This window comes from Leopardus geoffroyi, chromosome D4 (genome assembly GCF_018350155.1).
Source record: "Leopardus geoffroyi isolate Oge1 chromosome D4, O.geoffroyi_Oge1_pat1.0, whole genome shotgun sequence".
Lineage (NCBI taxonomy): Eukaryota > Metazoa > Chordata > Mammalia > Carnivora > Felidae > Leopardus > Leopardus geoffroyi.
In genome coordinates, this window is record NC_059342.1 from 86,102,586 (window position 1) to 86,129,284 (window position 26,699).

At 45.5% G+C, this 26,699-nt stretch overlaps 1 protein-coding gene across 5 annotated transcripts in view; it reads left to right on the top strand.

The window, feature by feature from the left end:
* Positions 1-26,699, top strand: part of GARNL3 (GTPase activating Rap/RanGAP domain like 3) — a 148,808-nt gene that overhangs the window by 65,524 nt on the left and 56,585 nt on the right. For all 5 annotated transcript variants that reach the window (XM_045469758.1, XM_045469757.1, XM_045469756.1 and 2 more), the window contains 5 exons: positions 1,226-1,300; positions 15,649-15,748; positions 17,291-17,409; positions 22,653-22,717; positions 25,543-25,606. In XM_045469758.1, coding sequence (XP_045325714.1) covers positions 1,226-1,300; positions 15,649-15,748; positions 17,291-17,409; positions 22,653-22,717; positions 25,543-25,606 — 423 coding nt within the window. The remainder of the gene's footprint in view (positions 1-1,225; positions 1,301-15,648; positions 15,749-17,290; positions 17,410-22,652; positions 22,718-25,542; positions 25,607-26,699) is intronic.

The window sequence follows — 26,699 nt, forward strand, 5'->3', positions numbered from 1 at the left end:
TGATCTCGCGGTCTGTGAGTTTGAGCCCCGCGTCGGGCTCTGTGCTGACAGCTCAGAGCCTGGAGCCTGCTTCGGAGTCTGTGTCTCGCTCTCTCTCTGCCCCTTCCCCACTCATGCTCTGTCTCTCTCTCTCTGTCAAAAATAAACATTTTAAAAAAATTTAAAAAAATAGATACTGTTATTTTTATAATTATCGTGGAAAAGATTTATAAGCCTTTTGCAAATCGTTGTCCTTGGGAAGTTTTCCCCTGATTTTCTTCCATTTCCACACCTTCATGTCTCTTAACACGAGCAAAACTACGAGCTAACAGTCTTTCTTAAGAAATTGTGTATGTGTTTGACCAGGTGAGTCTTGAGTTAGGTAAGAAGTGTCCCCCACCCCTGCAAGAAAGGGCAAGCACTTTCTAATGAGTCTGGGAAATGGAAATTTTTGCCACATCTTTGCTACAAATTGTGGACAGATTTAAAAGTTAAAAAAAAAAAAAAAAAAAAGACATATCATTTTCCCAAGTTGCTACTGAGAAATCTAGGCGTTTTGGGAGAAAATAAATGAAATCTTGAGTCAGTAATTTTCGGACTGACGCACCAACGCCCGATCTCACTCATGTCACCCTACCAGTGAGCTTCTTGAAGACGGCCTGTTTGCAAGCATCATGTTGCCAGAGCTCACACTGAGCCCGCCTGCCTGGGAAGGGGCTAATTGGCCTTGTGGAGACCGTTTAAAACCGAGGCACAAGAGCTTTCTGTGATGTTAGTAGAGGCTTGAGTTCATGCCAGCCATTAATTGTTTTTTAGGCTTTCCTGTGAAGACGGCCGAACTTGAGACTTGGCTTTCAGTTTTGCCATCTGTGAGCTGCACTTGTCCACATGTGATGTGTATTAAGGTTGTTTTTCCAGGGAGCATTACTTTAATATTTGTTCAGTTTGGGAATATGTCCACGTTTAGATTTTATTCAAATGTTCATGTTTAGATTTGATGCTCTTGTTTCCCTACTCTTGTGGGTTGTAGGGGGCAGGGAGTCCTCACTCTTCAGCTTCCTAAAGACTGTGGGGGCCGACTGTGTGAGGGCTTGGCTGGCAGAGCTTCAGAAAGACCATTCTCTTCTAGGCTGGGCCCTCCAGCTCTCGTAGGATTTGGCTTACTTATAGGACGGACACAGACGGACAGAAGGGGCTTTCCACATGGTGACCCAGCTACCTAACTGAGAGCTCTCTTGTCTCCTAGCTTATTTCTAGTGACGCCGATGGAGCCATCCAAAGGGCTGGAAGATTCAGAGTGGAAAATGGCTCTTCAGATGAGGTAAGGAAGCCCCGTCCCCCTGTATTGTCACTAAGCACGTGATTATAGCCCCAGGAGCTAAGCCATGGCTGTAGCACCTGCGATACAGCAGTGAGGCGTTTGTGATGCTCGTTACCACAGAACACTTGCCTCAGTGCAGCCTAGGATAGAGCTAAATGGAGCTCTTTAGAGCTTCACTTGAAGCAGACGTGAAGGGAAAATGCCATTATTCTTTGTATGAACGGTGCTGGTAATAGGGTGATGCAGACCCTTTAAAAGATCTTTAATAGGGCCACCGGGGTGGCTCAGTCAGTTGAGCGTCCGACCTCAGCTCAGGTCATGATCTCATGGTTCATGAATTGGAGCCCTGCTTCAGATCCTGTGTGTCCCCCCTCGCTGCCCCTCTCTCGCTTGCGCTCTCTCAAAAATAAACATTAAAAAAAGAAAGAAAGAAAAAGATCTATAATAAAGCCAGAGAGACATAAAGGTAGTCTGGCAGCAGTGGAACCGAAGAAGAATTCACAGCCATGACACCTTTTGTGTTTGGCCCCAGAATCCCAGCTCTTCCCCTTGGCCAAGCTAGTCAGCTTGGCTGTGCCACGTGAGCAACACAGGGCTCGGGAGAGAGAGGCAAGAGTTACTGCAGTTACCACATGTTGTCTTTATTCCAAGAAGACACCAGGGCAGGGTGCCTGTCCACCGTCCCTGGGCCCAAGCCCTCTTTCTGGGGTCTCCTGGTCTTCCTTGCTGCTGGCCGCAGGGATGCACCTTCCTGGTCTTTCTTCAGACTTCCACTGCCCACTCTACTCTTTGAGGTCTGCCTCCCAGAACTACACACAGAGTCTGGTGTAATCCCCCATTTTCCTTCTCTGCTCCCTCTCTGAGAGGCCGTCAGAGTGCTTTTAGCAGTCCCTAGCCCAGCTTTGGAGTCAGACAAGCCTGGGTTCAAGTTATACCTCCCCTACCTTCTAGCAGTATGTCCCTGAGCAAGTGACGCAGCCCTTCCGAGCCTCGGTTTCTTCATCTATAAAATGTAAGTGTCTCAGGATTATTGAAAAGAATAAGTGAGCCAAGCTGATAAAGCTGTTGGAACTGTGCCCGCCATCTAGTATGCACTCAATAAGCGGTAGCTGTAAGAGTGATCGTGGTTGTGGTTGTGGTTGTTAACACAATTGCCGCTGTCTTGCCAGCCTTGCTTTCCTGACCACCTCCTTAATCAGATTCTTGGTGAAAGGCTGTGGATTTAACTTGAAAGGCCACGGCATTCGAGAGATTCTCTCTCATCTCAGCTGTGGCCTTAACTTCACATACCCAGACATGGTATCCTCGCCGTTGCTCCGTGAGGCATGAGGAGGCCATCCCGTCTTAGGCCAGACCTCTGAATAGGCGCCCACTTACTCCTTTTCCAAAATGATGTCAACTGACCCACGCAGAGGAAGGAACTCCCGGGGGAATTTGCTTCTGAAGCTTGGAAACAGCCCTCCCCAAATGGCCCAGCTCCTGAAATAAGACAGTCTTATTACCGCAGGCTCGGGCAGCCAACTGTGTCCCAGGAGCTAAGCCAGAAGCAGAAACACTTAAGTCTTCATTTTCCAGTGCTCACAAAGCTAGCAGCCACTGTGCGGAGTTTCTAGTTTGAAAACCTAAGTACCAAGAGACCCCAGAGGTTTTTGTGCCTCAAGACATCCTCGTGCTACCAAAAGTTTTGCAGAACGTTAGCCCAGCCTCGAATGAACAAGCTGTACCGGACTTTCCCCACCCCACATAAGCACCACTCTGCCCCCTGCCGGAACCGACGTCTAGAGGAAATCCACACTTCCAAAGACAGACATAAATGTGGTCCTAGGCTCACGAAACGCTCCGCACCTGGCTGAGTCCTCTGGCCATGCCTCTAGACTGGAGGGATTAGAAATCGCCTCCGGGGGCTCTGGAGTCAGACCGCCTGGGTTCAAATGGTGAGTCCACAGCTCACCAGCAGCGTGACTGTGGGCAGTTCACTTAACATCTTTGGAACCATTTGGTGGAGTTATTGATTTCACAAATCACTGTGGTCTGTTGTGTTCAAAACACAGTCCTGTCTCAGATTGCTTCTCTGGGAAATATGATATCAGGGCTCAAACACTGTTTTCAGTTTTGTTTCTACCTGAACCACTGAGCATGAGCCCTGAGTTGGAGCCCTGCGCCTGTGTTTTGTATTGATGGTCTTTAGTTAAAAGCCTCCGGCCAGTGTAATGTACACTCTGATAAAAGACCTTAGTGCCACATGAGACTCGGGGCACAAAAAAAAAGCTGGCTTGCTCTAAGTTAGTTAAAGCCGTCAGTGCACTAGAAGGGACGATATATGGAGCTTGCTTAAAATTTTTCAAACACACAAAGAAACAAATTGCAAAGTAATTTCATTATTGGGCTGTTTCTCCTTTTAATGAATTTTAAGAGCTGTTTATACCATACGGATCCTAGACCTTTATCAGATACGCGATTCGCAAAAATCCTCCCCCATCCTGCAGACTGTGTTTTCACTTTCTTGACTGTGTTTTTTGAAGCGCAGAAGTTTTTAAATTTAATGTCTCGTCCATCTATTTTTTTCTTTTTGTTGCTCGTGCTTTTTGTATCATTTCAAAGAAACAGTGTCTAGTTCAAGGTGGCTCAGTCACTTCCTTTTTTCTTTAAGTTTTTATTTGTTTATCTTGTGGGAGAAAGAGCGCGAGAGCGTGAGCAGGGGAGGGGCAGACAAAGAGGGGGAGACTGAGAATCCCAAACAGGCTCCATGCTGTCAGCACCCAGAGCCCGACTCAGGGCTTGATCTCATGAACCGTGAGATCATGGCCCGAGCCGAAATCTAGATTCGGACCCTTAACCAACTGAGCCACCCAGGCGCCCCGGCTCAGTCACTTCTTAGACTCACCGTTCCGTTGAAGATAATTTCAAATTTGCCTTGATTTCTTTACACATCATCAGTACACTGATTTTACCATCTGTGACGGAGAACTGCAGTATGTGAAGCCGGCCTGTGCTCTTGGTGTGGTAGTGTCCTGTGTTTCTCTGTGCGCGCAGCCGCCTAGTGATGTGCCGGTGTTGTTCTAGAAAATGAATTTTCAGGACTAATAGGAGACCCAGGCTGAGCTGCCTTTTGGTAGGCAATGTTACCTTGTGATTCAAAATAAGAAATATATATTTGGTCTTTGGCCCACTTCCTGACGCAGAGCTGCCCAAACGCTTGAGTGTCCTAAGTGAGAGGGTGATAAAGGTATCTTTTGTCGCATTAATGAAGTGACTATAGGAAAGCTCCTAGGGATGGGGGCCTGGCTACTAGAGAAATTTCCCACCCACTTGCAGGGGGTAGAGCTTTTCATCCCACCCCTGGCTCCCAACCTCCAAGGAGAAGAGAAGTGCTGAAGACTGAGTTCAGTTGCCAACGGCCAATGATTTAACCAATCCCAGTTCAATCGGTGATTTAATCGATCAATGAAGTCTCCATAAAAACCCAAAGGACGGGGTTCAGAGAACTTCTGGGTGGGGAACACGGGAGATGTGGGGAGAGTGGCAGGCCCAGAGGGCATCCCCATACCTCATCCTATGAGTCTTTTCTGTCTGGCTGTTCCTGAGTTACATCCTTTTATAATAAATCTAGTTAGTAGTTAAGCCAACAATCTAGTGAGTAAAATGTTTCTCTTGAGTCCTGTTAGCCGCTCTAGCAAATTAATCGAACACAGGAGGGGGTCATTGGAACCTCCAATCTGTAGCCAGTTGGTCAGAAGGACAAATGACAACCTGGTCTTGAAATAGACATCTGTGGCAGAAGGAAGGCGGTCTGGTAGGACGGAGCCCTTCACCTGTGGGATCTGAGGCTGTCTCCAGGGAGATGGTGTCAGAATGGAGTGGGGTTTCAGAACACCCAGCTGGTGTCGGAGAAATGCTTGGTGATGGGGGAAGAAACAAATTTGAGCCGATGTCAGAATCGGAGTGGGGGTTTGCATTTTCTTTTGCCAGACACCGTAAACTAAATTCCCAGCTTGAGACTTCCCAAACCACCCCAGTGATGCAGAACGGAGCTGAATTTACGTGAAGCCTGGCTTGTGGACACAACACCTCAGAGGCGCTCCCCGCCTGGCTCTGCTCCGCACTGTGGCAACCTGCCCTCTAGTCTTTGGGGTAGAGGGGTCTCTTCTGATTCACGTTTTCCTTCGACGTGTAACCCTTTGGGGCCCTAGCATCATGTGGGCTGGGTCTCCTATTAGACTTCCCTGCTTCAGCAGGTCTGGGGTTTTGATTCTTTGCCCCAAGTTTAGTTTTGCTAGGATTGACACGTATCCTCGAGCTAAAAAGATATCCATGGTCCTCTTACCTCTCTGGCTTCCCTCTGGCCTGTTTGGGCTGGTAATTCCTGACTATCTTACGAGCATTCCAGGGCTTTTAAGGAGATGTTTTTCATATTTTTCTAGTAGTTTTAGTTTTTTCAGTGGGAGCATGGGCTGAATGACCTAGCCCATCATTACCCAAAACCCAAGCTGTATCAGGAGTGCCTTTCACGCAGCATGTCAAGTCATTCCACCTTCATTCTTTGGATCATTTCTCGGTGCCGGACAGCCAGTGCACTGGCCACTCAGGAGTAAGACTGCAGACGTCCCTGCCCTGGTGGCCTCTTAGACTGGCAGGGGGAGCAGTCAAAACAGCAAGTAACACAGACACAATAAGAGGATAGCAGATTTTGGTAAGTACCATGGGGAAAACATTGAGGAGGCTTGGTGCAAAGTAAGAGGAAAAGCCCTACCCAGATAGGATGGGTCCCAGGGATGTCACAGTGAGGCCGAGCAGTGTTTCTGAGACCACTGATGGTAAAGGACCCACTTTTTTATTTCCAATCGGTCGTAGAACTCAGTGTGGCCCTCCTATGTGCAACCAGTATACAGCACCCCGTTGGTATAACTCCCCACCAAATTTTCTAACACCCAGATAGGTCTGGATTCTATTTAAAGAAATGAATCCACTGAACATGACTTCGGTGTCACAGGAACCTCAAGTTGCTTGTAAATGTTCCTAGATGCTTGCTCTCCATGGCTGTACACTTGGCCCTGGACTGATAAGAAGTTTGCAGATCAGCACCCATCCGTCAACTATTCCTTACTGCCTTAGAGTTCATCTAGGCCAGGCCCGCACCCTGCGTGAGTCATGAGTCCCTGCAGCAACTTCACCACAGGGAGCTCATCGGCCCCTGCTTGAATACCCTGCTAGAAAGGGAAACTTGCTTCCTCCTCCATCAGTTGTTTTCTGCTGGACACCAGCTGAGTGTCTTACAATTCAGTTCAATTCTGACGCTACCCAGAGTTAGCGCCACAAGACTGCCCTCACTTCAGACACCAGGTGCAAGTATCAGGTCCCCGGTCACCCACACTTCTGTCCCACTTGGCTGCAAAGTCGGAGGTTCTCACAACCCCCCACCCCCCAGGTCCAATAATTTACTAAAACGACTCAGAATTTCAGAAAGCACTTTATTTACTATCACCAGTTTATTACAAAGGGTGCGACTTAGGAGCCTCCAAATGGGAGAGATGCACCGGGCACAGACCTTCCATGCTCCTGCCGGGAGGACCATCCTCCCAGCACCTTGGAAGATCCCCGGACCCCACCACGAAGGGCTTCCAGCACGGAAGCGTAATGATCAAATCGTTGGGCCAATGATTAAGTCATTCTGCAGTCCCTCCCCTCCCACAGGCTTCACCTTGGGGCTGAAAGCTACAAGCTTCTGATCAAGGCTTGGTCTTTTCCAACAGCCAGGCCCATCCTACAGCTCTGCAGACACCCAGCAAGTGTCACCTCCTTACCACAAAAGAAACTCCTGCTACCCTCGTCGCTCAGGAAATTCCAAGGGTTCTTTTTATGGGATGGTATTGATCATCTGTGTTTTCCACTCAGCATTTCTGTTTACATTTTCTGTAGCCCACAGTGTACGGCTTAGCCCTCTTCAGCATGATAGGCCCTCAAGCATTCCAGGACATCTGCTGCTTTTCTCCTAAGACGTGGACTCCGTTCCACTTATCGCCAGCCTCACTGCTGCTCCTTGGCCACCGGAGAGGTTGTTTAGTGTCAAGTTGAGGTGCTCGGAACTGATTTCGGGGCTCCAGGTGCACCCCCCACAGCCACAGGGTGGAGCACACTCGTCCCCTTCTGTCCTTTGCACGCTCTCTTTGTCTGAAGCCTCATTAAGAACCTTCCATATGCTACCCCTCACCTCAGTCTTTCTCACGTGCGCTCTTACTGGGCTGTGAGGTGGCGTCTTGGTATGTGTAGTGTGTAGACCGTTTTGGGAGTCAAGCAAACTTGGGTTCCCGCCTCAGCTCTGTCACTCGCCAGTTTACGACCCAACTTCTCCGAGACTCGGTTTCCTGGTGGGTAAAATGAGCACCACTCCCTGCTTTGCAGCACCTGGCCTTCCCCGTCCTGTACTTATGCAGTTTGGACTTGTCCCCAAATAGGGTTTTGCGTTGTCCATACTGAATTTAATCTCATCAGCGTGTCTCGTAACTGCTTATTGTCAAGAGGTTTTTTTGACATGTTGATTCTGTCACCTGTCCTATTAGCTAACGCCCTGAGAAGCTTTAAAATCCCTTCCAGTGTGGTGCTTCTGCCATCTGCATGCTCGTTCAGATTATTAATTAAAATGAGTGTGACCCCTGGGTGGATCACTGGAGACCTCCCTTACGGCTCACTTGTATATATCAATTAGTATATTGTGGAACAGAGGGGCAGTCTTTGAGCTTTTCATAAATCTCCCTTCCCTCACGTGGGAGGATTCTCTTACACACAAGTACAGTCTTCTGGGAGGGCAATTAGCAATAATTAAAAATGTGTATACCATTTGGCCAGCAGTGCTGCTAGGAGGTGTATTATAGCATTATTTAAAATAGAAAAAAAAAAAAAACACCTGGAAACAACTTCCATTTCCATCAGTAGAGGAATAATTACATAAATTATGATACGTTTATACAGTGTAATGCTTAGTAGCTGTTAGAAAGAATGAAGCTTTGGTGCATACCATAGCAAAATGTTCACGATAGGATTAGTCCTAAAAGCGAGTTCCGGAACGATTAGTTTATCATCCCATTTCCTTAAAAGCAAACCAAAAAGAAAGATAAATATGTCTGTCAATATGCAAGAGAGTCTCCAAAAGGACACAGAAGAATTTAACAGCGATTGCCTCTGGAGAAGGGAAGCGGCAGGTCAGGAAAGAAGTCGGAAAACCTTAACTTTCCACGTCAAGCCCTTTTTATGCTGTTTACATATTTTGCACATCTCTACTCAACAGTAGTGTTTAATTTTTTAAAAAATCCATATAGTCAAAAAGAACAAGGTCGATCTGAATGTACCGGCATAGAAATATTTCTAAGATGTTTTCTTTAGTGGAAAAAAAATAAGCCTCAATGCAATAGCTACACGACCATCCCATTTATGAAAAGAAATTGTGTGTATATGCATATACATGTGTGTTATGAATGTATGTGTATATATGCACGTGGATGCGGACGTGTGACGTGTGCACGTACGTACATAGTAAACACACCTTTATGAATGCGTACAAAGGTCTGGGACTATCCATACCAACCTGGTAGAATGGTTATTAGAGGGAAAGGCTGTGTACCAGGGCGTGGAAGATGGGGAAGAGAAAGGGATGTTAATTTATGTGTGGTTTCAGTTTTTTCAACCAGCTTACATTTCCATTTGCAATTCCAAAGATTTTAGTGTATTTTTTTTAAAGACCATATTCTTTACTGCCAGTGTTCCCTCTGCAATTTAAACCTAGAAACTGAAATAAATGCATTCACTCACTAACTGAACTTCACTCTGGAAAAAAACCATGAAAACTCCCAGGCATTATATAAAACGAGGGGTCTCATCTGTAGCCCATGTTGTGTGGCTTTCCTGCCTAAAGTCAACCATGAGCGAATAGTCAGATAAAATGAGGGTGTTATATGTGGATTCTGATTACATTCTCCTCAAAATATCCTGGCCAGATTCATTCAGTTTCTCTCCTTCTCATCCCACAAGTATAAACGAGGTGAAGAAAAGACCATGAAGGTCAACAAAGAGGTTTTGTGGGCCTTGGAACTCAATGCAGGGATGATTCAGGATTTCTTAGTCTCAGGACTCATTTAACACTGTTGGCATGTTCAGGCACATCTGTTGCGTAGAAGAATTTGAGTTTATTTATTACTCTTCATAATGCCTTTTAGCAAACCTTTATCTCAAAGGGCATAACATAATAAGAGCCTGGGTGTTTCAGTAGGTTGAGTGTCCAACTCTCAATATTGGCTAGGGTCATGATCTCCCAGTCATGGGATCGAGCCCCACTTAGGGCTCTGTGGTGAGTGTGGAGCCTGCTTGGGATTCTCTCTCTCCCTCTACCCCTCCCCCATGAACATGCGCGCGCTCTCTCTCTCTCAAAATAAACATCTAACCAATAAATTAATTAAATAAACAAACAAACAATGGCCTAAGTGTGGGCATCTGCAGTGTTAAGCTTTAGTTATCTGGCAATTGAGCCCATTAGAATATTTCCTCTGGGGGCGCCTGCGTGGCTCAGTCGGCTGAGCGTCCGACTTCAGCTCAGGTCATGATCTCATGGTTTGTGAGTTCAAGCCCCGTGTCGGGCTCCGTGCCGACGGCTCAGAGCCTGGAGCCTGCTTCAGATTCTGTGTTTCCCTCTCTGTCTGCCCCTCCCCTGCTCACGCTCTGTCCCTCCCTCTCTCTCAAAAATAAACAAACATAAAAAAAATTTTTTTTTTTTAATTTTTTTTTTCAACGTTTATTTATTTTTGGGACAGAGAGAGACAGAGCATGAACGGGGGAGGGGCAGAGAGAGAGGGAGACACAGAATCGGAAACAGGCTCCAGGCTCTGAACCATCAGCCCAGAGCCCGACGCGGGGCTCGAACTCACGGACCGCGAGATCGTGACCTGGCTGAAGTCGGACGCTTAACCGACTGCGCCACCCAGGCGCCCCAAAAAAATTTTTTTAATAAAAATTTAAAAAAGAATATTTCCTCTGAACTTGCTTGTTGACGTCAAATAAAGTGTTCCTGGTGTCATTGTCACCTTAAATGTTGCAAACAAAGTTTCTGTATCTCTGAAATCCTCTGTGCAGTAGGTCATCCTTGAAAGAGTTAGGGTTTGTTGCAGTATTAAAGCCACAGTTAGGCACTTCTGCACCCACTCCAGAACTGCTAAAACGAAAATAACACGCTAAGAGCTGGTCAGAAGATGTGGAGAAGCTAGAACTCTCCCCGTCTTACCAGTAGTGTAAATTGGCACATCCCCTTTGGAAGTTTGGCAACATATACTAAAACTGAACATTTGTCTCCCCTGATCCCCAGATGTATACCTAACAGCAGTGAGCGCGTATGTCCAGCAAAAGACAGACACAAAAATGTTGATGTGACTTTATTCTTAATGACCCCAAATTGGAAACAGTCCGTATGTCCATCAACTGAATGGTGAATACATACGCTGTGGCATTCGTATGGGGGACTGCTACATGGCAACAGGAGAGAATGAACTGTTCCTACATCCCCAACATGGATGAATGTCATAGACTCGATGCTGAAGAACAGAGCCTGAGGCAAATACACATGATCTGATTTCATTTCTGTGAGGTTCAAGAGCAAGTAAAATGAATTGTGGTGACAAAAGTCAGGATAATGGTTACCTTTCAGAGTATGATTGGGTATTGAGTGGGGAAAGTGAGTGAAGGAGCCTTCTGGGGTACTGACAATATTTTCTGTCTTGATCCAGGGAATGGTCACACAAGGGCATATACATATTTTAAATATCATTTATGATTCACTCAAGATTTGTGCCCTTTATACTGTCCACTTCTGTTACTTATCATCAGAAATCAGAACTCATTTTTAGAGTCGTTCTGGGGTCTTTGGACAGAGGTGCTTCTTTGTTTTGTTTCTTTGCTTAGTATCCTTTCTTTTGTCAGTTCTTGTGTGTATTCTTGTCTTTACACCTCATCATATGTGATTTTTAACAAGGGACAGGAAGTGTCTTGCCCTGCGAGACTCACAACTTTTTTGGTGTTGGGTTCTCCTCCCCCAATTTTAGTTAAGGATTCAGTGAAGTCAAAAGTAGGTAACTTTTTTTAAAATTCTTCTAATGTTTGTTTATTCTTGAGAGAGAGGGGGGGAGAGAGAGAGAGAGAGAGAGACAGACAGACAGAGCACAAGCAGGGAAGGGGCAGAGAGAGGGAGACACAGAAGCCCAAGCAGGCTCCAGGCTCTGAGCCCCATGCAGGGCTCGAACCCACAAACCATGAGATCATGACCTGAGTGAAGTCGGACTCTCAAGTGACTGAGCCACCCAGGCATCCTAAGTAGGTAACTTTTTGATCATTAAAAAAAAAAGCCCTCATAGGGGCACCTGGGTCTCAGTCAGTTGAGTGTCCACCTTCAGCTTGGGTCATGGCCTCACAGTTCATGGGTTCACTGCTGTCAGCGAGGAACCGCTACAGATCCGCTGTCTCCCTCTCTCTCTGCCCCTCCCCTGCATGTGCACCCACATGTGCTCTCTCTCAAAAATAAACATTAAAAAAAAAAAAAACCCTCATGATTGGCACTTGTTACGCAATAGAGATACAGTCCATGCCACTGGCCAGAGTCCCGTCTGTCACTCTGAGATTCCCTTCCAAGGGCTGTGTGTTGTCTTTTGTTATTCCATTCTGCGGCGGCCAGTGTTCAGACCTCTGGGAGGGGAGAAGACAGACTTGGGCTTTAGAAGATCTGGAGTTTGGGGGTCATTTTCGATGTCCATTAACCCCCTTGGCAGTCTGTGAGGCCTGCAGGCCCCTTCTCAGAATATTTTTGGACGCGTAAAACAAAACACATGAGATCACAAAGGAAAACAGTTGTGCTGAAGTACTTCTAGGAATGATTTTTTTAAACCTAATATATGAGGCAGTAATATATGTGGTTTTTTATCAATACGGTAAATAACGAGGCCAGCAGCAGGTCTTGCAACTACTGTAATTTTGAACCATGAAAATTGCAAACAGTATTCAAGATGTCTGCAGTTCCTGTAATGAGTTCTAAAAATATCTGTGACCTTTTTTTTTTTTTGCATACATTTGTAATTGAAAGAAACGCTACGTTTTCATTAGAAGGTAGGGAAAGAAAGATTTTTGTTTGTTTCACCCAAGTTCACGGCCTTCCCTGGATTCTTTGAGAACCCCTGGCATAGAGCATTGCTTCTCAAGATTCAGTGTTCCTCAGAATCACCTGGGATGCTTGTGAAATTGCAAATTCCCGGGCCCCGCCCACAGAGATCCTGAGGAGGAGGTAGAATGGGCCCACGGGTGACATTTAACAAATCTAGAAGCACAGAGCTAAGATCTGGCGCTGTGCCGTGCAAGTCTGAGAAGCTCGAGAGGCCTAATTGGCCTGCCTCCCTCAGAGTCTCCCTCCAGGCTCTGCTGATGGTTTCCAAGGCTTGGGACAGTGGCACCCACCACAGTGGCATCTGACTGGCTAAGGCCAACTGCCTTAGCTGGACCCCACCTGTGTCTGGTCAGCTGATGCCTGAGGCTGGCTGGTGGACCCCAGAGTCAGACCACAGCTGCATGCTGCCCAGAGGCATCGTGGACTGGGGACTGGCACTGCCGGTGGTTGATTATTATAAAGTGAACACTGTTGACAATGAATCATCCAGACATTCTACTGGGAACAAAATCCAATTATGGCTCTTCTTGAGTCACACCAAAAGGTCAAGACTGAGAGGCAACAACATCTTGAACAGGTGATCAACACTAACATCACCAATGAGGAACAGCCGTCTATCTGTTCTGGAAATAGGACAAGCTGAGGACAGGCTCCGCTTATGTAGCATTCTGACCAGCCAAGCGTAACCCGAACCTCATTGTGGGGAAGCATCAGACAAACCCAGAAAGATTAATTCTTGCTTTATTATAAAGAATTGGGGAGGTTGTGCTGTACTCTTGAAAAAAATGTCAGTGTGGTAAAAGACAGAGTCTCTGGAAATGTTCCAGATGAAGGGAGTCTGAAGAGACCCAACAACGAAATCACCCTGAACTCAAGAGGGAAAATGCTTTAAATGACGTTTTTGAGTCAATTGACAAAATTGGAATACAGATGGTAGACGGAAGTATTGTATCAATGTTAAAGTTACAAAAGTTGGAAAAGTTATAGTGTGGTTATGTAAGAAGATAGCTCTATTCTTGGGAAGTACACACTGAAGCATTAGGGATAAAGCATTAGCATAAAGGGATATTTATGCATCTTAGCCTTAAATGTTCAGAAAAAAATGTGTGTGTGTGTGTGTGTGTGTGTGTGTGTGTGGAGAGAGTAGTGAACAAATGAATAAATGGGATAAAATATTAACAGCTAAATCTGATTAAGGGTATAGACATGTCCTTTGCAGTCTTATTCTTGCAACATTTATGTAAGCTCAAAATTATTGCCAAATTAAAAAATATGTGTGTGTGGGGCGCCTGGGTGGTGCAGTCGGTTGGGCGTCCGACTTCAGCCAGGTCACGATCTCGCGGTCCGTGAGTTTGAGCCCCGCGTCGGGCTCTGGGCTGATGGCTCAGAGCCTGGAGCCTGTTTCCGATTCTGTGTCTCCCTCTCTCTCTGCCCCTCCCCCGTTCATGCTCTGTCTCTCTCTGTCCCAAAAATAAATAAACGTTGAAAAAAAAAAATTAAAAAAAAAATATATGTGTGTGTATATATATATAAATATTTATATGTAAATATATATATTAAATATATATATTTATATATAAATGTAAATTAGTAGCTGGTTTTTTTTACTTCAAGAAAATTCAATAAAAGCACCGTAATGCTAAGCATTAACCTCCTTTTTTACTCCTTGAGTAAAAGGGCAAAACATAAAAAAGAACCCAGACGATGACATAATGGTTAAAATTTTTAAAAAGAAAAAAAAAAACTTCCCAAATGGGCACTGACTGCGGTTTCGGCTCCACTGCCTATGAACTCCACAACCTTAGGCAGCATAGCTGAAGTCTCCAGGCCTCAATTTCTGCGTCTGAAAGTAGGAGATAAAATAAAATCGATGTCATAAAGTTGGCGGAGATGCTATGGAGATAATGCACAGAAAGTGCTTGGCCTGGTCCTTGGCCCTTAAAGCTCTCTCAATGAGTGTCAGTGTTTCCAGAGCATGAGCAAGACAGAGTCCTAATTCACTTTATAGAGTAATATAACCCCGGGACACCTGGGTGGCTCAGTTGGTTGAGCATCTGACCTTGGCTCAGGTCACGATCTCACAGCTTGTGGGTTCGAGCCCCGTGTCGGGCTCTGTGCTGACAGCTCTGAGCCTGGAGCCTGCTTCGGATTCTGTGTCTCCATCTCTCTCTGTGCCTCCCCTGCTCATGCTGTGTCTCTCTGTCTCTCTCTCTCAAAAATAATTCATTTTTTCTAATCCAGCAATGTATCAAAAGGATACTATATACCATGACCTAGTAGGACGTATTCCAGAAATCTAACAGCCATTCAGCGTCAGAAGAGCCAGTAGCATAATTCATTACATTACTATGATTTTTCCCCAATTCAAGCTATCCTGTCAGTAGCTGCCAAAAAAAACTTGCGGTAAAATTCGATATTCATTCCTAACAGTGGCCCCTTTGTAAGCTCACAATTGAAGGAAACCCCTTCAACATGCTAAAGCAAGTGACCACAAGTACCTAGTAAATCATAAGAGACGTGTTGGAATCAGAAAATTACGTTCCAACAGTCTGCTCTATACACATGGCACAATGTACATGTCAGTGGAGTTTCAAACCGCATTTTCAGTATGATTGTGTTTTGGTAAGAAAAATACATATGCACGCATGTGTAAGAAACAATGAGTGGGGACCCTGCCAAATCATAGTGATTATCTTTGGGGAGAGGATTCAGATGACTCATTATGTTTATCCATATTTCCCCCACTAATTGTGTTATTTCATGACAAATTTTAAAAATTCCACCAAAAACATTCTTACTTGAATAAGAGGCTGCAGAGATGCATTCCAGGTGAAAGGTGCCTGTTCCAGGGGTACCAAACAGAAGGGCATGCCTCTAGGGGGCACCAACTGCCAAGTATTTGGAGCTTCGAACCAGAAAGCTATACTCAAGTTGGAAATAGCTGAACCCATCACTCGGTTCTTTTTCCTATGCCCCAGGGACCTTTCGAATGCTTCTGTGACGTGGATGTGTTGTCTTTTCTAATGAGGACATGTGGTTACAGTCCCATGTGTCTGCTTTTGACAATGACTTTTCTGGTTCTTTGGCCGCTGATTCATTGCCAGCTTCTTGTTTACTTTCTGAATAAGCCTCTTAATGACACAATTTTGTTCATTTACAGAATGCAACTGCCCTGCCAGGTACGTGGCGAAGAACAGACGTGCACTTAGAAAACCCAGAATACCACACCAGATGGTATTTCAAGTATTTTTTAGGACAAGGTAACTATGCCATTATGGTGGTTGGGAAGAAAGGATATTCAAAATGAAAAATAGTGTCAGTGTAATTTATTCTGATGCCCTATAAGTATGAAACTAACCAGTTTAGGGACACTGATGTCAGGCTAGTAGTAAGCTTTTTTTTTTTTTTTTTTTTTTTGTAGATTTGAAGATTCAATTCCAATCTCAGCCCTAGGGTTATTTATATATAAACATATATCTTCATCCCTTGAGAGTTAAAGGGAGTTAGATATTCTAAATGGCAATTTGAATTTGCAGGGTGGACAACAACTTTAGACCTAACCAAGGCGTGTGCCAAGTACTATCTTATACACCAAGTGCTGTAAACAGGTCTATAGCGGATTTTGAATACTTAGTTTAAGGCAACGAGGGAAAGAAATGATTCCCTGAGCTCCAGGGTCAATATAGAACTGGAGAGGCATTGTCCTGTAGGCTCTGGTAACAGGTATTTATTTATCACCTACCACATTCCAGGCAATTATACTGGCCAAGGCAGTCATCATCCCTACCCTCATGGAGACTCTAAAACGGGTCTGAGTCCTGGTTCTGCCATTCTTAACCGCAGGACCCGACACTGGTCACTCTCCATGTCTCCGAGATTTAATTTCCTTCTGTGCAAAGTGGAGGGATTACTAATACATACCTAGTAGGTTAGAACAGGAGTTTCAGTGAGATACGCTGGAGAAACGCTAAGCCCTGCTCCTGGCACACAGCAAGAGCTCAGTCATTAATAGCGATGTATATTTAAAGTGAAGGGCTCAAGTGAACATACATGGGAAGGCAGAAAATGGAAATGGAAGAATAATCACTGTTGCAGGATTAGAGAGGAGCCAGATAAACTGCTTATCAGGCTAATGCATGTGTTTCTAGAAGATGCGATGCTTGGACTATAAAATGAGAGTGATCAGGTGCAAAGGATGTCTTTTTAAAAGTCTGATACTGTTTTATTCTAAGAAGTTTGCTTGCTGTAGACAAGGCACGTTTCTTTATAAAGAAAGAAGTCAGTGGGAAAGTTGTCACCTTCCCAAATGCTTGAAAGCATAGTGCCCAGAGCAGTGGGGACTTTAGAGAAAACCGGTGCCACCAGTTCAGATGCCAAGAAACTCAGAGGTAAGGCAGGCTCCAGAGTTGGTGGATTCAGAGGTGGTGTCATCGAGGCCGGCCCTCCTCAGGGTCGCAAGGTGGTTGCAGCAATTCCAGGCATCACCTCTAGACACCACCATGTCCAGAACAAGGAGAAGGCCATCTTCAGGAGTGAAGAAGCCTTTCCAGAAACCCCTTGACCCATTTCTCCTCTCGTCTCATTGGCTGGTATTGGTCACTTGTTCGTTTCTGAACATTTCTGAACCGATCACTGCCAAGGTTGAATCGGAGCGCGCGATCAGTATGGCGTGATCAGAATCTTTTCCGAGCTGGGTTTAGGGTTCTTGCTCCCTGCTCATGTGGGAAGGAAAAGTTGTCTACTCCCACCGGGGCCTGAAAGAATCAGTTGTATGTTCACTGTTCTAAAACTCTCTCCTGCAGTCCATCAGAATTATATTGGAAATGATGCAGAGAAGAGCCCTTTCTTCTTGTCCGTGACCCTTTCCGACCAAAACCATCAGCGCGTCCCTCAATACCGTGCAATTCTTTGGAGGAAAACAGTAAGTACCTGGCTTGCCCCTGGAGCAGCCCCCTTGCTCCAGAGTTTTATCAGTTTCCTTGTCAGAATGGTTCTGGTGAGTCTTTTTCTATGTGGTTCTCTGAGTTTGGATATTCAGGATTATACTCTTGAGCAGTGGGGCCTTCAGACTCTGGGTTCAACCACAAATTCTCCCCGATGAGCCACTAACTGGGCATGTCCCTTCCCCTCCGTCTCTGGCCTGTGGAACACAGAACTGTATTTTACAGAGCATTTACCTTAGCTGTTACTAAGACTGAAACTGGCCAACCGGTTCACCTTCAACTAAAAGAAACAAAATTTATTGGAAGAATATAATACTGTTACCCGGTGCAGCCCATGGGGTGCTCCTGTTTCCATGGGTCATTCAGTCAAGCACTGAGTCAGCTGCGCTTCTAGAAGTTTTTTGAGGCTTAGCCCCTTTCATCAGTTTCCTGAGGTAGAAAAATAACTCAAGACTTGACAAGTACTCCCTGCCCAGGGTGGGTTCTGAGTGGACTGAAGGCAAGTCCTTTCAACTCAGGAATGCAGGCCTCTCTTTAGCTCAGGAAAATTCTCTTAGGTTCATTATTGCTGCTTTTTCTTCTCTTTTCTGAATTCTTTTTCTGGGAATTCTTATGGTTGGTCTCTGTCTTTCACCTTTAACTTAAAAAAATTAATCATTTTTTTCCCTCGGACTTTTTTTCTTCCTTTGCTTCTCAGAGAATTTTTCATAGACGTTATGGACACTAGAAAGAGCAAAGGATTTGGAGCTAAGCAAACCAGGGTCCAATTACAGCAGTAGCAAATTCATTCATGTCAATTTGAGAAAATTGCTGATGCTCTCCATTTTCTTCTTTGTAAACTGGGGAAAGTTCTGGGCTGTGGCCCAAAGGGTGCTGAGGACTATATTAAGTGAGCTGTTATTTGAAAATCCACATCTACGCGACGTCCCAAATCATCGGATCTTAAATTGCTTAGATACCTGAAGGGTAGAACATTTTACTCTCGAATGGGTGAATACAGTGTATAATTAAGAAGCAACGAGATAACCACACTCAGAAAATGTTAGTCCTATTATGTGGTGGTCTCACTTTATGGGTGCATTTGTTGAAAGCTATTACTTAATCATTGCACACTGATTTTCACCTCAGCAATACAGTATCTCAGAAATTGCCACGTAGATCTTTTGGGGAAGGAGAAGGAAATAGTACAGGAACTTAAAGAAACAGTAATTTTTTGTATACACACGCTTAAAAAAGCAGTGGTTTCTTTACACACACACTCTTTAAAAAACAGTAACTTTTTTACACACACACATACATCAACACGTTTGCATGCGTGCGTACACATACAGCAACTTCAAAAAGTCCAGAAAGGATTTCTAGGAACCATTACCGAGTAAGTTGTAATTAGGAACTTTTTGCGATGATTAAAAATAGTCACAGTTAACAATAAAATCTAACATTTATCGAGCTCTTACTGTATGCCATGTATACAAATCTTCCCAATGCATTATCTTAATTGGTGAAATTGTGGTTTAGGGGGGTTAAATGCCATGGCCGAGGTCACATGCCAGAAGGTGGCAAGGCCAGGCAGAACCCAGGACTGCCTGCTGAGCTGGCAGTGCCGTATGTAATCAATTCTCCGTGTAATTCTTTTGACTCGTGCTGTTCCTTTCACTGGGCTCTGATCTCCATGAGAGCAGAGGACATATAACTGCTTTGTTCTCATCCAGCCCTGTTTCTGGCACATAGAAGTGGCTCGAGAAGTATTTACTGAACGAATCAACGAATGACACCAAAGTCCAGCCTAACCTGTGTGCTGTGCTGCCTCTATTTATATAAATGCCCATGTTATGTTTCAGAAGTCTTCTCTTTTTAGGCAGGTTGAAGGTAAAAATCTAATGTAAAGCCAAGTCAGCTCTTACTCCTGAATGATTTCCTGCGGAAAATTTTGGCTCTCCCCTCTCTCCCCGTGCTGCTGAAACTGGGCTTGGTCTCACCATCATCATAGCTGTACTGAAGCAGAGTTTATGCACCGGTGTTGGCAGATAACGTTGAGGGCCACCTGGGTGGCTCAGTCAGTTGAGTGTCCAACTCTTGATTTTGGCTCAGGTCATGATTTTACAGCCGTGGGATTAAGCCCCCATCCGCCCTGGGCATGGAGCCTGCTTGGGATTCTCTCTCTCTCCCTCTCTCTGCCCCTCCCTCACTCGTGTTCTCTCTTGCTCTGAAAAATAAATAAATAGACATTTAACATAAATAAATAAATATTCTCTTTGGATGACTCTGCCTCTTTTGGAGAAATAGTCTCTCTGATTTCCTCTCTCCCTGCTCCTCTTGAAGTTGATATCTGGGTGCCCGGGGAGAGGGTTTAGGAGACCTCACAGTGGCGGGAGAAGAGGACTGTGGGTTCACATGGGGCTTTCTGTGTTCTCTTGTCGAGTGGCTGATCCGGTCTCTGAACTAGCAACCGCATATGTAACTGGTCCCCTCTGGGCTTTTTGGTGTCACTGGAATGCACCTGTCACCGGAATCCGTGGTCCTAGTCATTTGCCCCTTGCTGTGATGGCACCGCACACTGTGAGCTCCGTGACCTGATCCCAGGTCTCTGCTAGCCGCTGAGCCTCTCAGGTCTGTCCCTGTCACCGGCACCTCCCCTGCTAGCCACAGGGCAGGTGGGCTGAGGCAGGAGCACCGCTCCAGGCTTATGTTTCTAATCTTGCTGACCCTCCATGCTTGAAGCTGCTGAGTCACTGCCCCTCATCGTGTTCAAACAGGTTCTACGCAGACTTCGATTCCTAAGGAAGGCCGTGCCTGGGAAGTGAACCTCCAGTCCACATGTTCTGAGGTGTCTCCAGGGCTCACCTTGATCTATTTGCAGCGTCCCTGCACCCTCTTCGAGGCCTGCCCTCGGAATGGCGGAATCAAGGGCCCCGGCATCTAACACCTTGGCTTTTCCTATCTTCCTTCTTCCTTCCTTCCACCAACACAAGAAAGGGTAGTTTTGCCCTTTGGCCGCCTTTCTGGAACGGATTCTCTTAGTGTCTTGCCTTCTTCCTTCAGGCAGTAGGAGCCACTCCATCTCCTCACCGGGGAAGGTTGCCAGGTACTGGGAGGGAGGAGCAGGTACAGAGGGAAGTTTTGCTTATTCTAATGACTGAAGATGTCGTCTCTACTGCATTGTAAATTGTGACAGACACTCTGAAGGAAACAAAGGCAGAATGATACGCAAGACCAACTTTAGATCAGACAGCCAAGGAAAACCTTTCCGAGGAGGTGACATTTAAAGAGACCTACGGGAGGGAGGGGAACGAGCCACATAAATGGTAGGGGGAAGGGGCAGGCGGGGAGCATTCCAGAAAGAGAGAACAACAAAGACAAGACAAAGGAGGAGCTCTGGGGACTCCTCTAGGCAGAAGGCAAGGAGGAGGGAGTCAGACCCCAAGACCCCCGTGAAGGCAGTGGGGCTGGCCTAATGAGTTACCCCCCTCTACTGAGAAGTGCCAGTGCCTTGTCCAGAGCCTCTAGTCTGGACCCTGGGTTGTTGCCAGGGCAGGGCAAGTGCTTGCTAGCAGCTCCGAGTGGCGGTGCTGAAGGAAAGTGAGGGGCTGAGAAACCAGAGCAGAGCCTGGCAAAACGGGTCAGTTGTGAAGCCCCTCTGAGCCCCAAACTAGTGCCGGAGGCTGCAGGAGATGCACAGAAGCACGTGCCTCTGCACCCCCTCTCCCCTTCCACGAGCCCACATTTTGTTCTCAAACAGAGCTGAGACCGTCCTGTTTATCTCTGCTGTATTTCTTCTAAACACAAAGAAAAGACTTAAAGAAACAACTCATACTTCCCGTACAGATTTCATCTGTACGAGACAACGCAGCTAGTAAAAAGAAGAGACTCCGAGTCCACTTACTCCACGCGCGCTCGCTCTCTCTCTCTCTCTCTCAAAAATAAACTTTTTTTTCTTTAAAATAATAAATAAACAAAATGTTTATCTTTGAGAGAGTGCAAGCAGGGGAGGGGCAGAGAGAGGGGAGGACAGAGGATCCAAAGCGGGTTCAATGCTGATAGCAGTGAACCCGATGTGGGGCTCAAACTCATGAACCATGAGATCATGACCTGAGCTGAAGTCAGATGCTCAACCACCTGAGACGCTCAGGCACCACTCTTTTTTGGGAAATTATAAAGCAAGTGGCCTTCATCTATTCTGGGTGGTTTGGACGTGGGACTGAACCATTCAGGCAACCTTTCATTCATTCGCTTTCACGCAAAAAATATTTATTGAGTGCATTCTAGCAGTTAGTCACAGCGGGTATCATTTAGAGAGGAAGAAACAGAGTTTAAATAGTAAACACAGAGGGGTGCCTGGCTGGCCTGGAGGGTAGAGCACACAACTCTTTGATCTCAGAGTCCTGAGTTCAAGCCCCACGTTGAGCATGGAGCCTACTTTAAAAAACACATAGTTAGCAACATGAATGGAACTGGAGAGTGTTATGCTAAGTGAAATAAGTCATACAGAGGAAGACAGATACCATATGTTTTCACTCTTAGGTGGATCCTGAGAAACTTAACAGAAACCCATGGGGGAGGGGAAGGAAAAAAAAAGAAAAAGAGGTTAGAGTGGGAGAGAGCCAAAGCATAAGAGACTCTTAAAAACTGAGAACAAACTGAGGGCTGATGGGGGGTGGGAGGGAGGGGAGGGTGGGTGATGGGCATTGAGGAGGGCACCTGTTGGGATGAGCACTGTGTGTTGTATGGAAACCAATATGACAACAAATTTCATATGAAAAAATAAAAAAATAAAAAATATATAGTAAACACAGAAAAATATAGAAGTACATATTATGAAACCCTCTCTGAAAGATTCGAGCGATTTCTAGTTCCAAAAGCCTTTGACTTGGAGGTATTACATTCAGGTCCCATTGACACGTGGACACTGTTTTCTTCTCATTGTCTTGGAGGCTGATCTGACTCTTGGCTCGGAGACTAGACCCCCTTCTCATCTCAGTCACGTGGCTCATCTGAGCCCCACACTAACACACCAAGCACCCATCAGTCCGTATGTTGAAGAGTAATGCTTCACTCCGCACACGTCAGGTTAGGGGGATGGTGGAAGACGTTGTCAAGCCTGAGCAAGATTTTCTCCACCATAGAATGTGTTTATTCATATATTCTTTTAAATGGCCAGGTGAGGCTCTTTCAGAGATGGAAATCGCTAAATCCTCACTGATCTGGTGTTTTGACTTTCCAGGGTACCCAGAAAATATGCCTTCCGTACAGTCCCACAAAAACTCTCTCTGTGAAGTCCATCTTAAGGTGAGTACTCATGAATAGAAACCCAACACCAGGAGCCTTTATAAGTATCCTGCTCCTGCGATCATCTGATGTTGCTTTTCTCCTTTCTGGAGCCTTGACCACATAGCAGACATTTTGCCAAGCATCTGACTTGCATTACCTCCTGCATGTCAGCGTCTTCACAGCAAGTCTGTAGGATGGGTGCTGCGATCCTCCCCACTGTGCGGCGGAAGAAATGGAAGCTCAGAGAAAGCCAAGATCACACAGCGAGTGGTGAAAATTGAGCTCCCCTCTTCCGCATCTCCAAACTGCCTGCGTGGCTGCCTTCTTTTTTCTTGCATGCATGCAGATACTTTGGTTTCATAAACAAAATCAAGAAATATTTTTCCTCTCATTTTCCTGCTTTGAAACAGAAACTCCTATGTCAGCAAATGCTTCTCAGGGAAGAATGTCCTTATTCTTTGCAAAGAGACAGTTAAATGAATGGAACATCCAGCTGCTCTGTGCTCGGCTGGGGCTCTGCCCCCACCTCTCCACCCTGCCTCGTGTCACTCCTCCCCCCCCCCCATACCGGATGGCAGACACCCCTAGGAATGCCACCACTCAGGTGCTACCTGTTGCCCTGTCACCATCTGAGAGGTTAGTTACACTGTAGTAACAGTAGCTTCTTAGGCACAGCGCTAAATGCTCTACAGACATTCTCTTAGAAAGTCTTTAAATTTTTAATGTTTATTTATTTTTGAAAGAGAGAGTGTGAGCTGGGGAGGGGCAGAGAGAGAATGGAGACACAGAACGCGAAGCAGGCTCCAGGCTCTGAGCTCTCAGCACAAAGCCCAACGCAGGGCTTGAACTCATAAACTGTGAGATCATGACCTGAGCCAAAGTCTGACGCTTAACCAACTGAGCTACCCAGGCGCCCCTCTTAGAAAGTCTTTAGACCACCTCCACAGAATAGATCTGTTACCACCTACACTCCACCAAGGAAGGATCACAGCCTCCGAGAAGTGAAGGGATTGGACAAAGATCTCACAACTGGTAAACCACAGAGCTGGGATTTAAACCCAGGTCCCAGTCATTCCCAGGCTTGGGCCTTTAGCCACTAAAGCCCGTGTTGTGTGAGTATAAACGCTTATCCCAGGGCCCTGTGGTTTACTTTCTGTTCATCGGCAGCTAGGTGGTGGGAAGAGATCATGTCCTCAGTGTCCCAGCCACAACGTACACTTGTCAGAAACATCTCTTAAATGGAGGGACAGTCTTGACTCCATTAGTTAGGGACCACATCTGGCTGATGAAGGGCACTGAGTTCAGAAGTAAAAATGTTCATATCTCATTTTCAAGCTTGATTTGCTCTTCAAATTGCAGGCCTTCTCCTTTCTGCTCTAGGCCTTCTGACTTTTCTCCTGAGCAGTCTGAAGCCTGAGCTATGAAAGCATCAGTGGAGAGGTTAACATTTTTATCAAGCACAGAAATAGCTTGCTGCTTCTAAGGAGCTATAAATCTTAACCGGCTTTGAGAAGAACACTTAGAATTACACTGGCTTCCGATTTCTGTGACTTTTTTTTTTTTTTTCCTAAAAAGAAGTTACTCCAGCTTCTTTATATTTAAGGACAAGTTTCATTTAGTCATGACCTCATTTAGTCCTGTGAGTAGGGCCTCCGCTTCTCAGCCCACCGCTCTGTAGCCAGAGCACAGAGGAAACATTTCAGCCAGGAAACACTTTTTTTTTTTAAAGACGTGGAAGAGCAAAACGTCTCCAGTTGCTGCCGATAGAAGAAAAGATTTTATCTTTATTTGTTACCACCATGAACTTGAAAACTTTTTAAAAGGAAATGAAACCGTGAATACTGTGGAGTCAGGTAAGTCTGGGTTCAGATCTTGGCTCTGCTCCTTACCAGCTTTGTCATCCTAGTTCAATTTCCTCACCTTTAAAATGGGGATAGAATAGTACTCGCCTCGTAGAGACAAAATGAGACCATCCACGTAAAGCATTTAGCGGGGTGCCCGGCATATAGTAAGTACTCCATAAAGATCAGCTATTACTATGTTTGCCTTTCACTTACAAATACGGGACTCCTAGATGAAAGGGGCCTCGGGGGTTGGGGAGTTCAACTCCTTGTTTTATGTAATTAATTAATTAAATGTTTATTTTTGAGAGTGACAGAGACAGAATGCGAGTGGGTTAGGGGCAGAGAGAGAGGGAGACACAGACTCCGAAGCAGGCTCCAGGCTCTGAGCTGTCAGCACAGAGCCTGACAGGGGCTCAAACTCACAAGCTGTGAGATCATGACCGGAGCCGAAGTCAGACGCTGGACCGACTGAGCCACCCAGGCGCCCCTCAACTCCCTGTTTTAACGTCTGGAGGAACTTAGGCCCAAGGACGTTGGCATTGCTTTTCAAAGTAAAACATGAAAGAACGAGCTTGTTAAGGGGGGCCCTTTTTGACCTGAGTGGCAGAAGAATGGCCAGAGGAAGAAAGAAATGCCCAGTGGGCTTCATTACATTTCATTTTATCATTAATTGCTACGGAAATGTCAATGAATCGCTTTTTTAGTAAATAAAAGTAACAGTCTTGAAGGTTAGGTTGCCCAAAATATGCTCCTGATTGCTCCCCTCCTCTCTTACTAGATGAGTGTCATTAAGGGGCAGTTCTATAAGGAAAGTACAGTGCCGTCTTTGGTTACCCTCATGCATTCATTCATTGAGCACCCCGTGTGATCATTGATTTCCTGTGTGCCAGGCCCTCAAGGGAGTCCAGCTGTGATTTTCTAGAAGCTAGTACGTAGTTTCTCTGAAGCCCTGTGACTTGCGCCACCACGCTACGGCTCATTCTCTCCGTTCTATTTCAGTGCCATGAATCTGGACAAATTTGAGAAAGGCCCCAGAGAAATTTTTCATCCCGAGATCCAAAAGGTAACACAAGTTTTTTGCTTCATAATGGTGTATGTTTGATCACAATGTTAAATTAGAACAGACAGATCATCAGTGATTCTTGGCCTAGGATACAAGCATAAGCAGAATCACCTATGGGGCTTTGAAAAATAATCATAAAGAACCTCGCAGCTGAGATTCTGATTTGTCAAGTGGGGGTGGGAATCTGCATTTTTCACAAGTCCCACAAATGATTCTGAGGCATAGCCACAACTGAGAACCGCTGAACTAATATGGTCCTTGATCCATGAACCAAAAGGGTGTATGTTCAGAAGGACCTTACTGGGTTAAAAGCCAGTCTTTTTACTCAGTGATGTAGAATGTATGGAACGTGAGATTTTTTTTAAGTAGCAAAACACAAAATGTGTTTATTGAGCTCTAACTCCAATAGAACACCATAGACGATAGAAGGTATCCAGAATCCATCCTGTTTTCTCAAGACTTACTGTTAAGGGAAAGCAGTCTGCCTTGGGAGAAAAAATTTCAGGCTCATAATCTAGTAAAGGACCATCAGAAAAATGTCAGCCAAACTTCTGTCTTGTCTCAATTAATTTAGCTTTGCAATTCTCCCCTTGAAACTTAGGAATGCAGCCATCCCATAGTGCCGGCTGTGTGTCAAAGCTGAGCTTAAAGGGACTGGGTACACCAAGGCCGGTGACAGGGAAGAGGCTGGAGAGTCAGGCTGGAATCCTAGCTAGGAGGCAGTGGAGAGCCTGTGGAATCTTTAAGTAGAGAAACATCGTGCTTAGTCCTCTTTTCAGGGAAATAATTCAGATGTTATGGGGAGGTGAGAGGGGAGCGTGAGTAGTCTTTGCTTGCATACCTTCAAAATAGTTAGCTTTTAAAATAAACTTATCGGGGGCACCTGGGTGGCTCAGTTGGTCAAGTGTCCGACTTTGGCTCAGGTCACGATCTCACAGTTCGTGGGTCTAAGTCCTATGTCGGCCTCTGTGCTGACACCTCAGAGCCTGGACCTTGCTCCAGATTCTGTGTCTTCTCTCTCTACCCCTCCCCTGCTCATGCTCTCTGTCTCTCAAAAACACATAAAAGTTTTAAAAAATTTTTTAATTAAAAA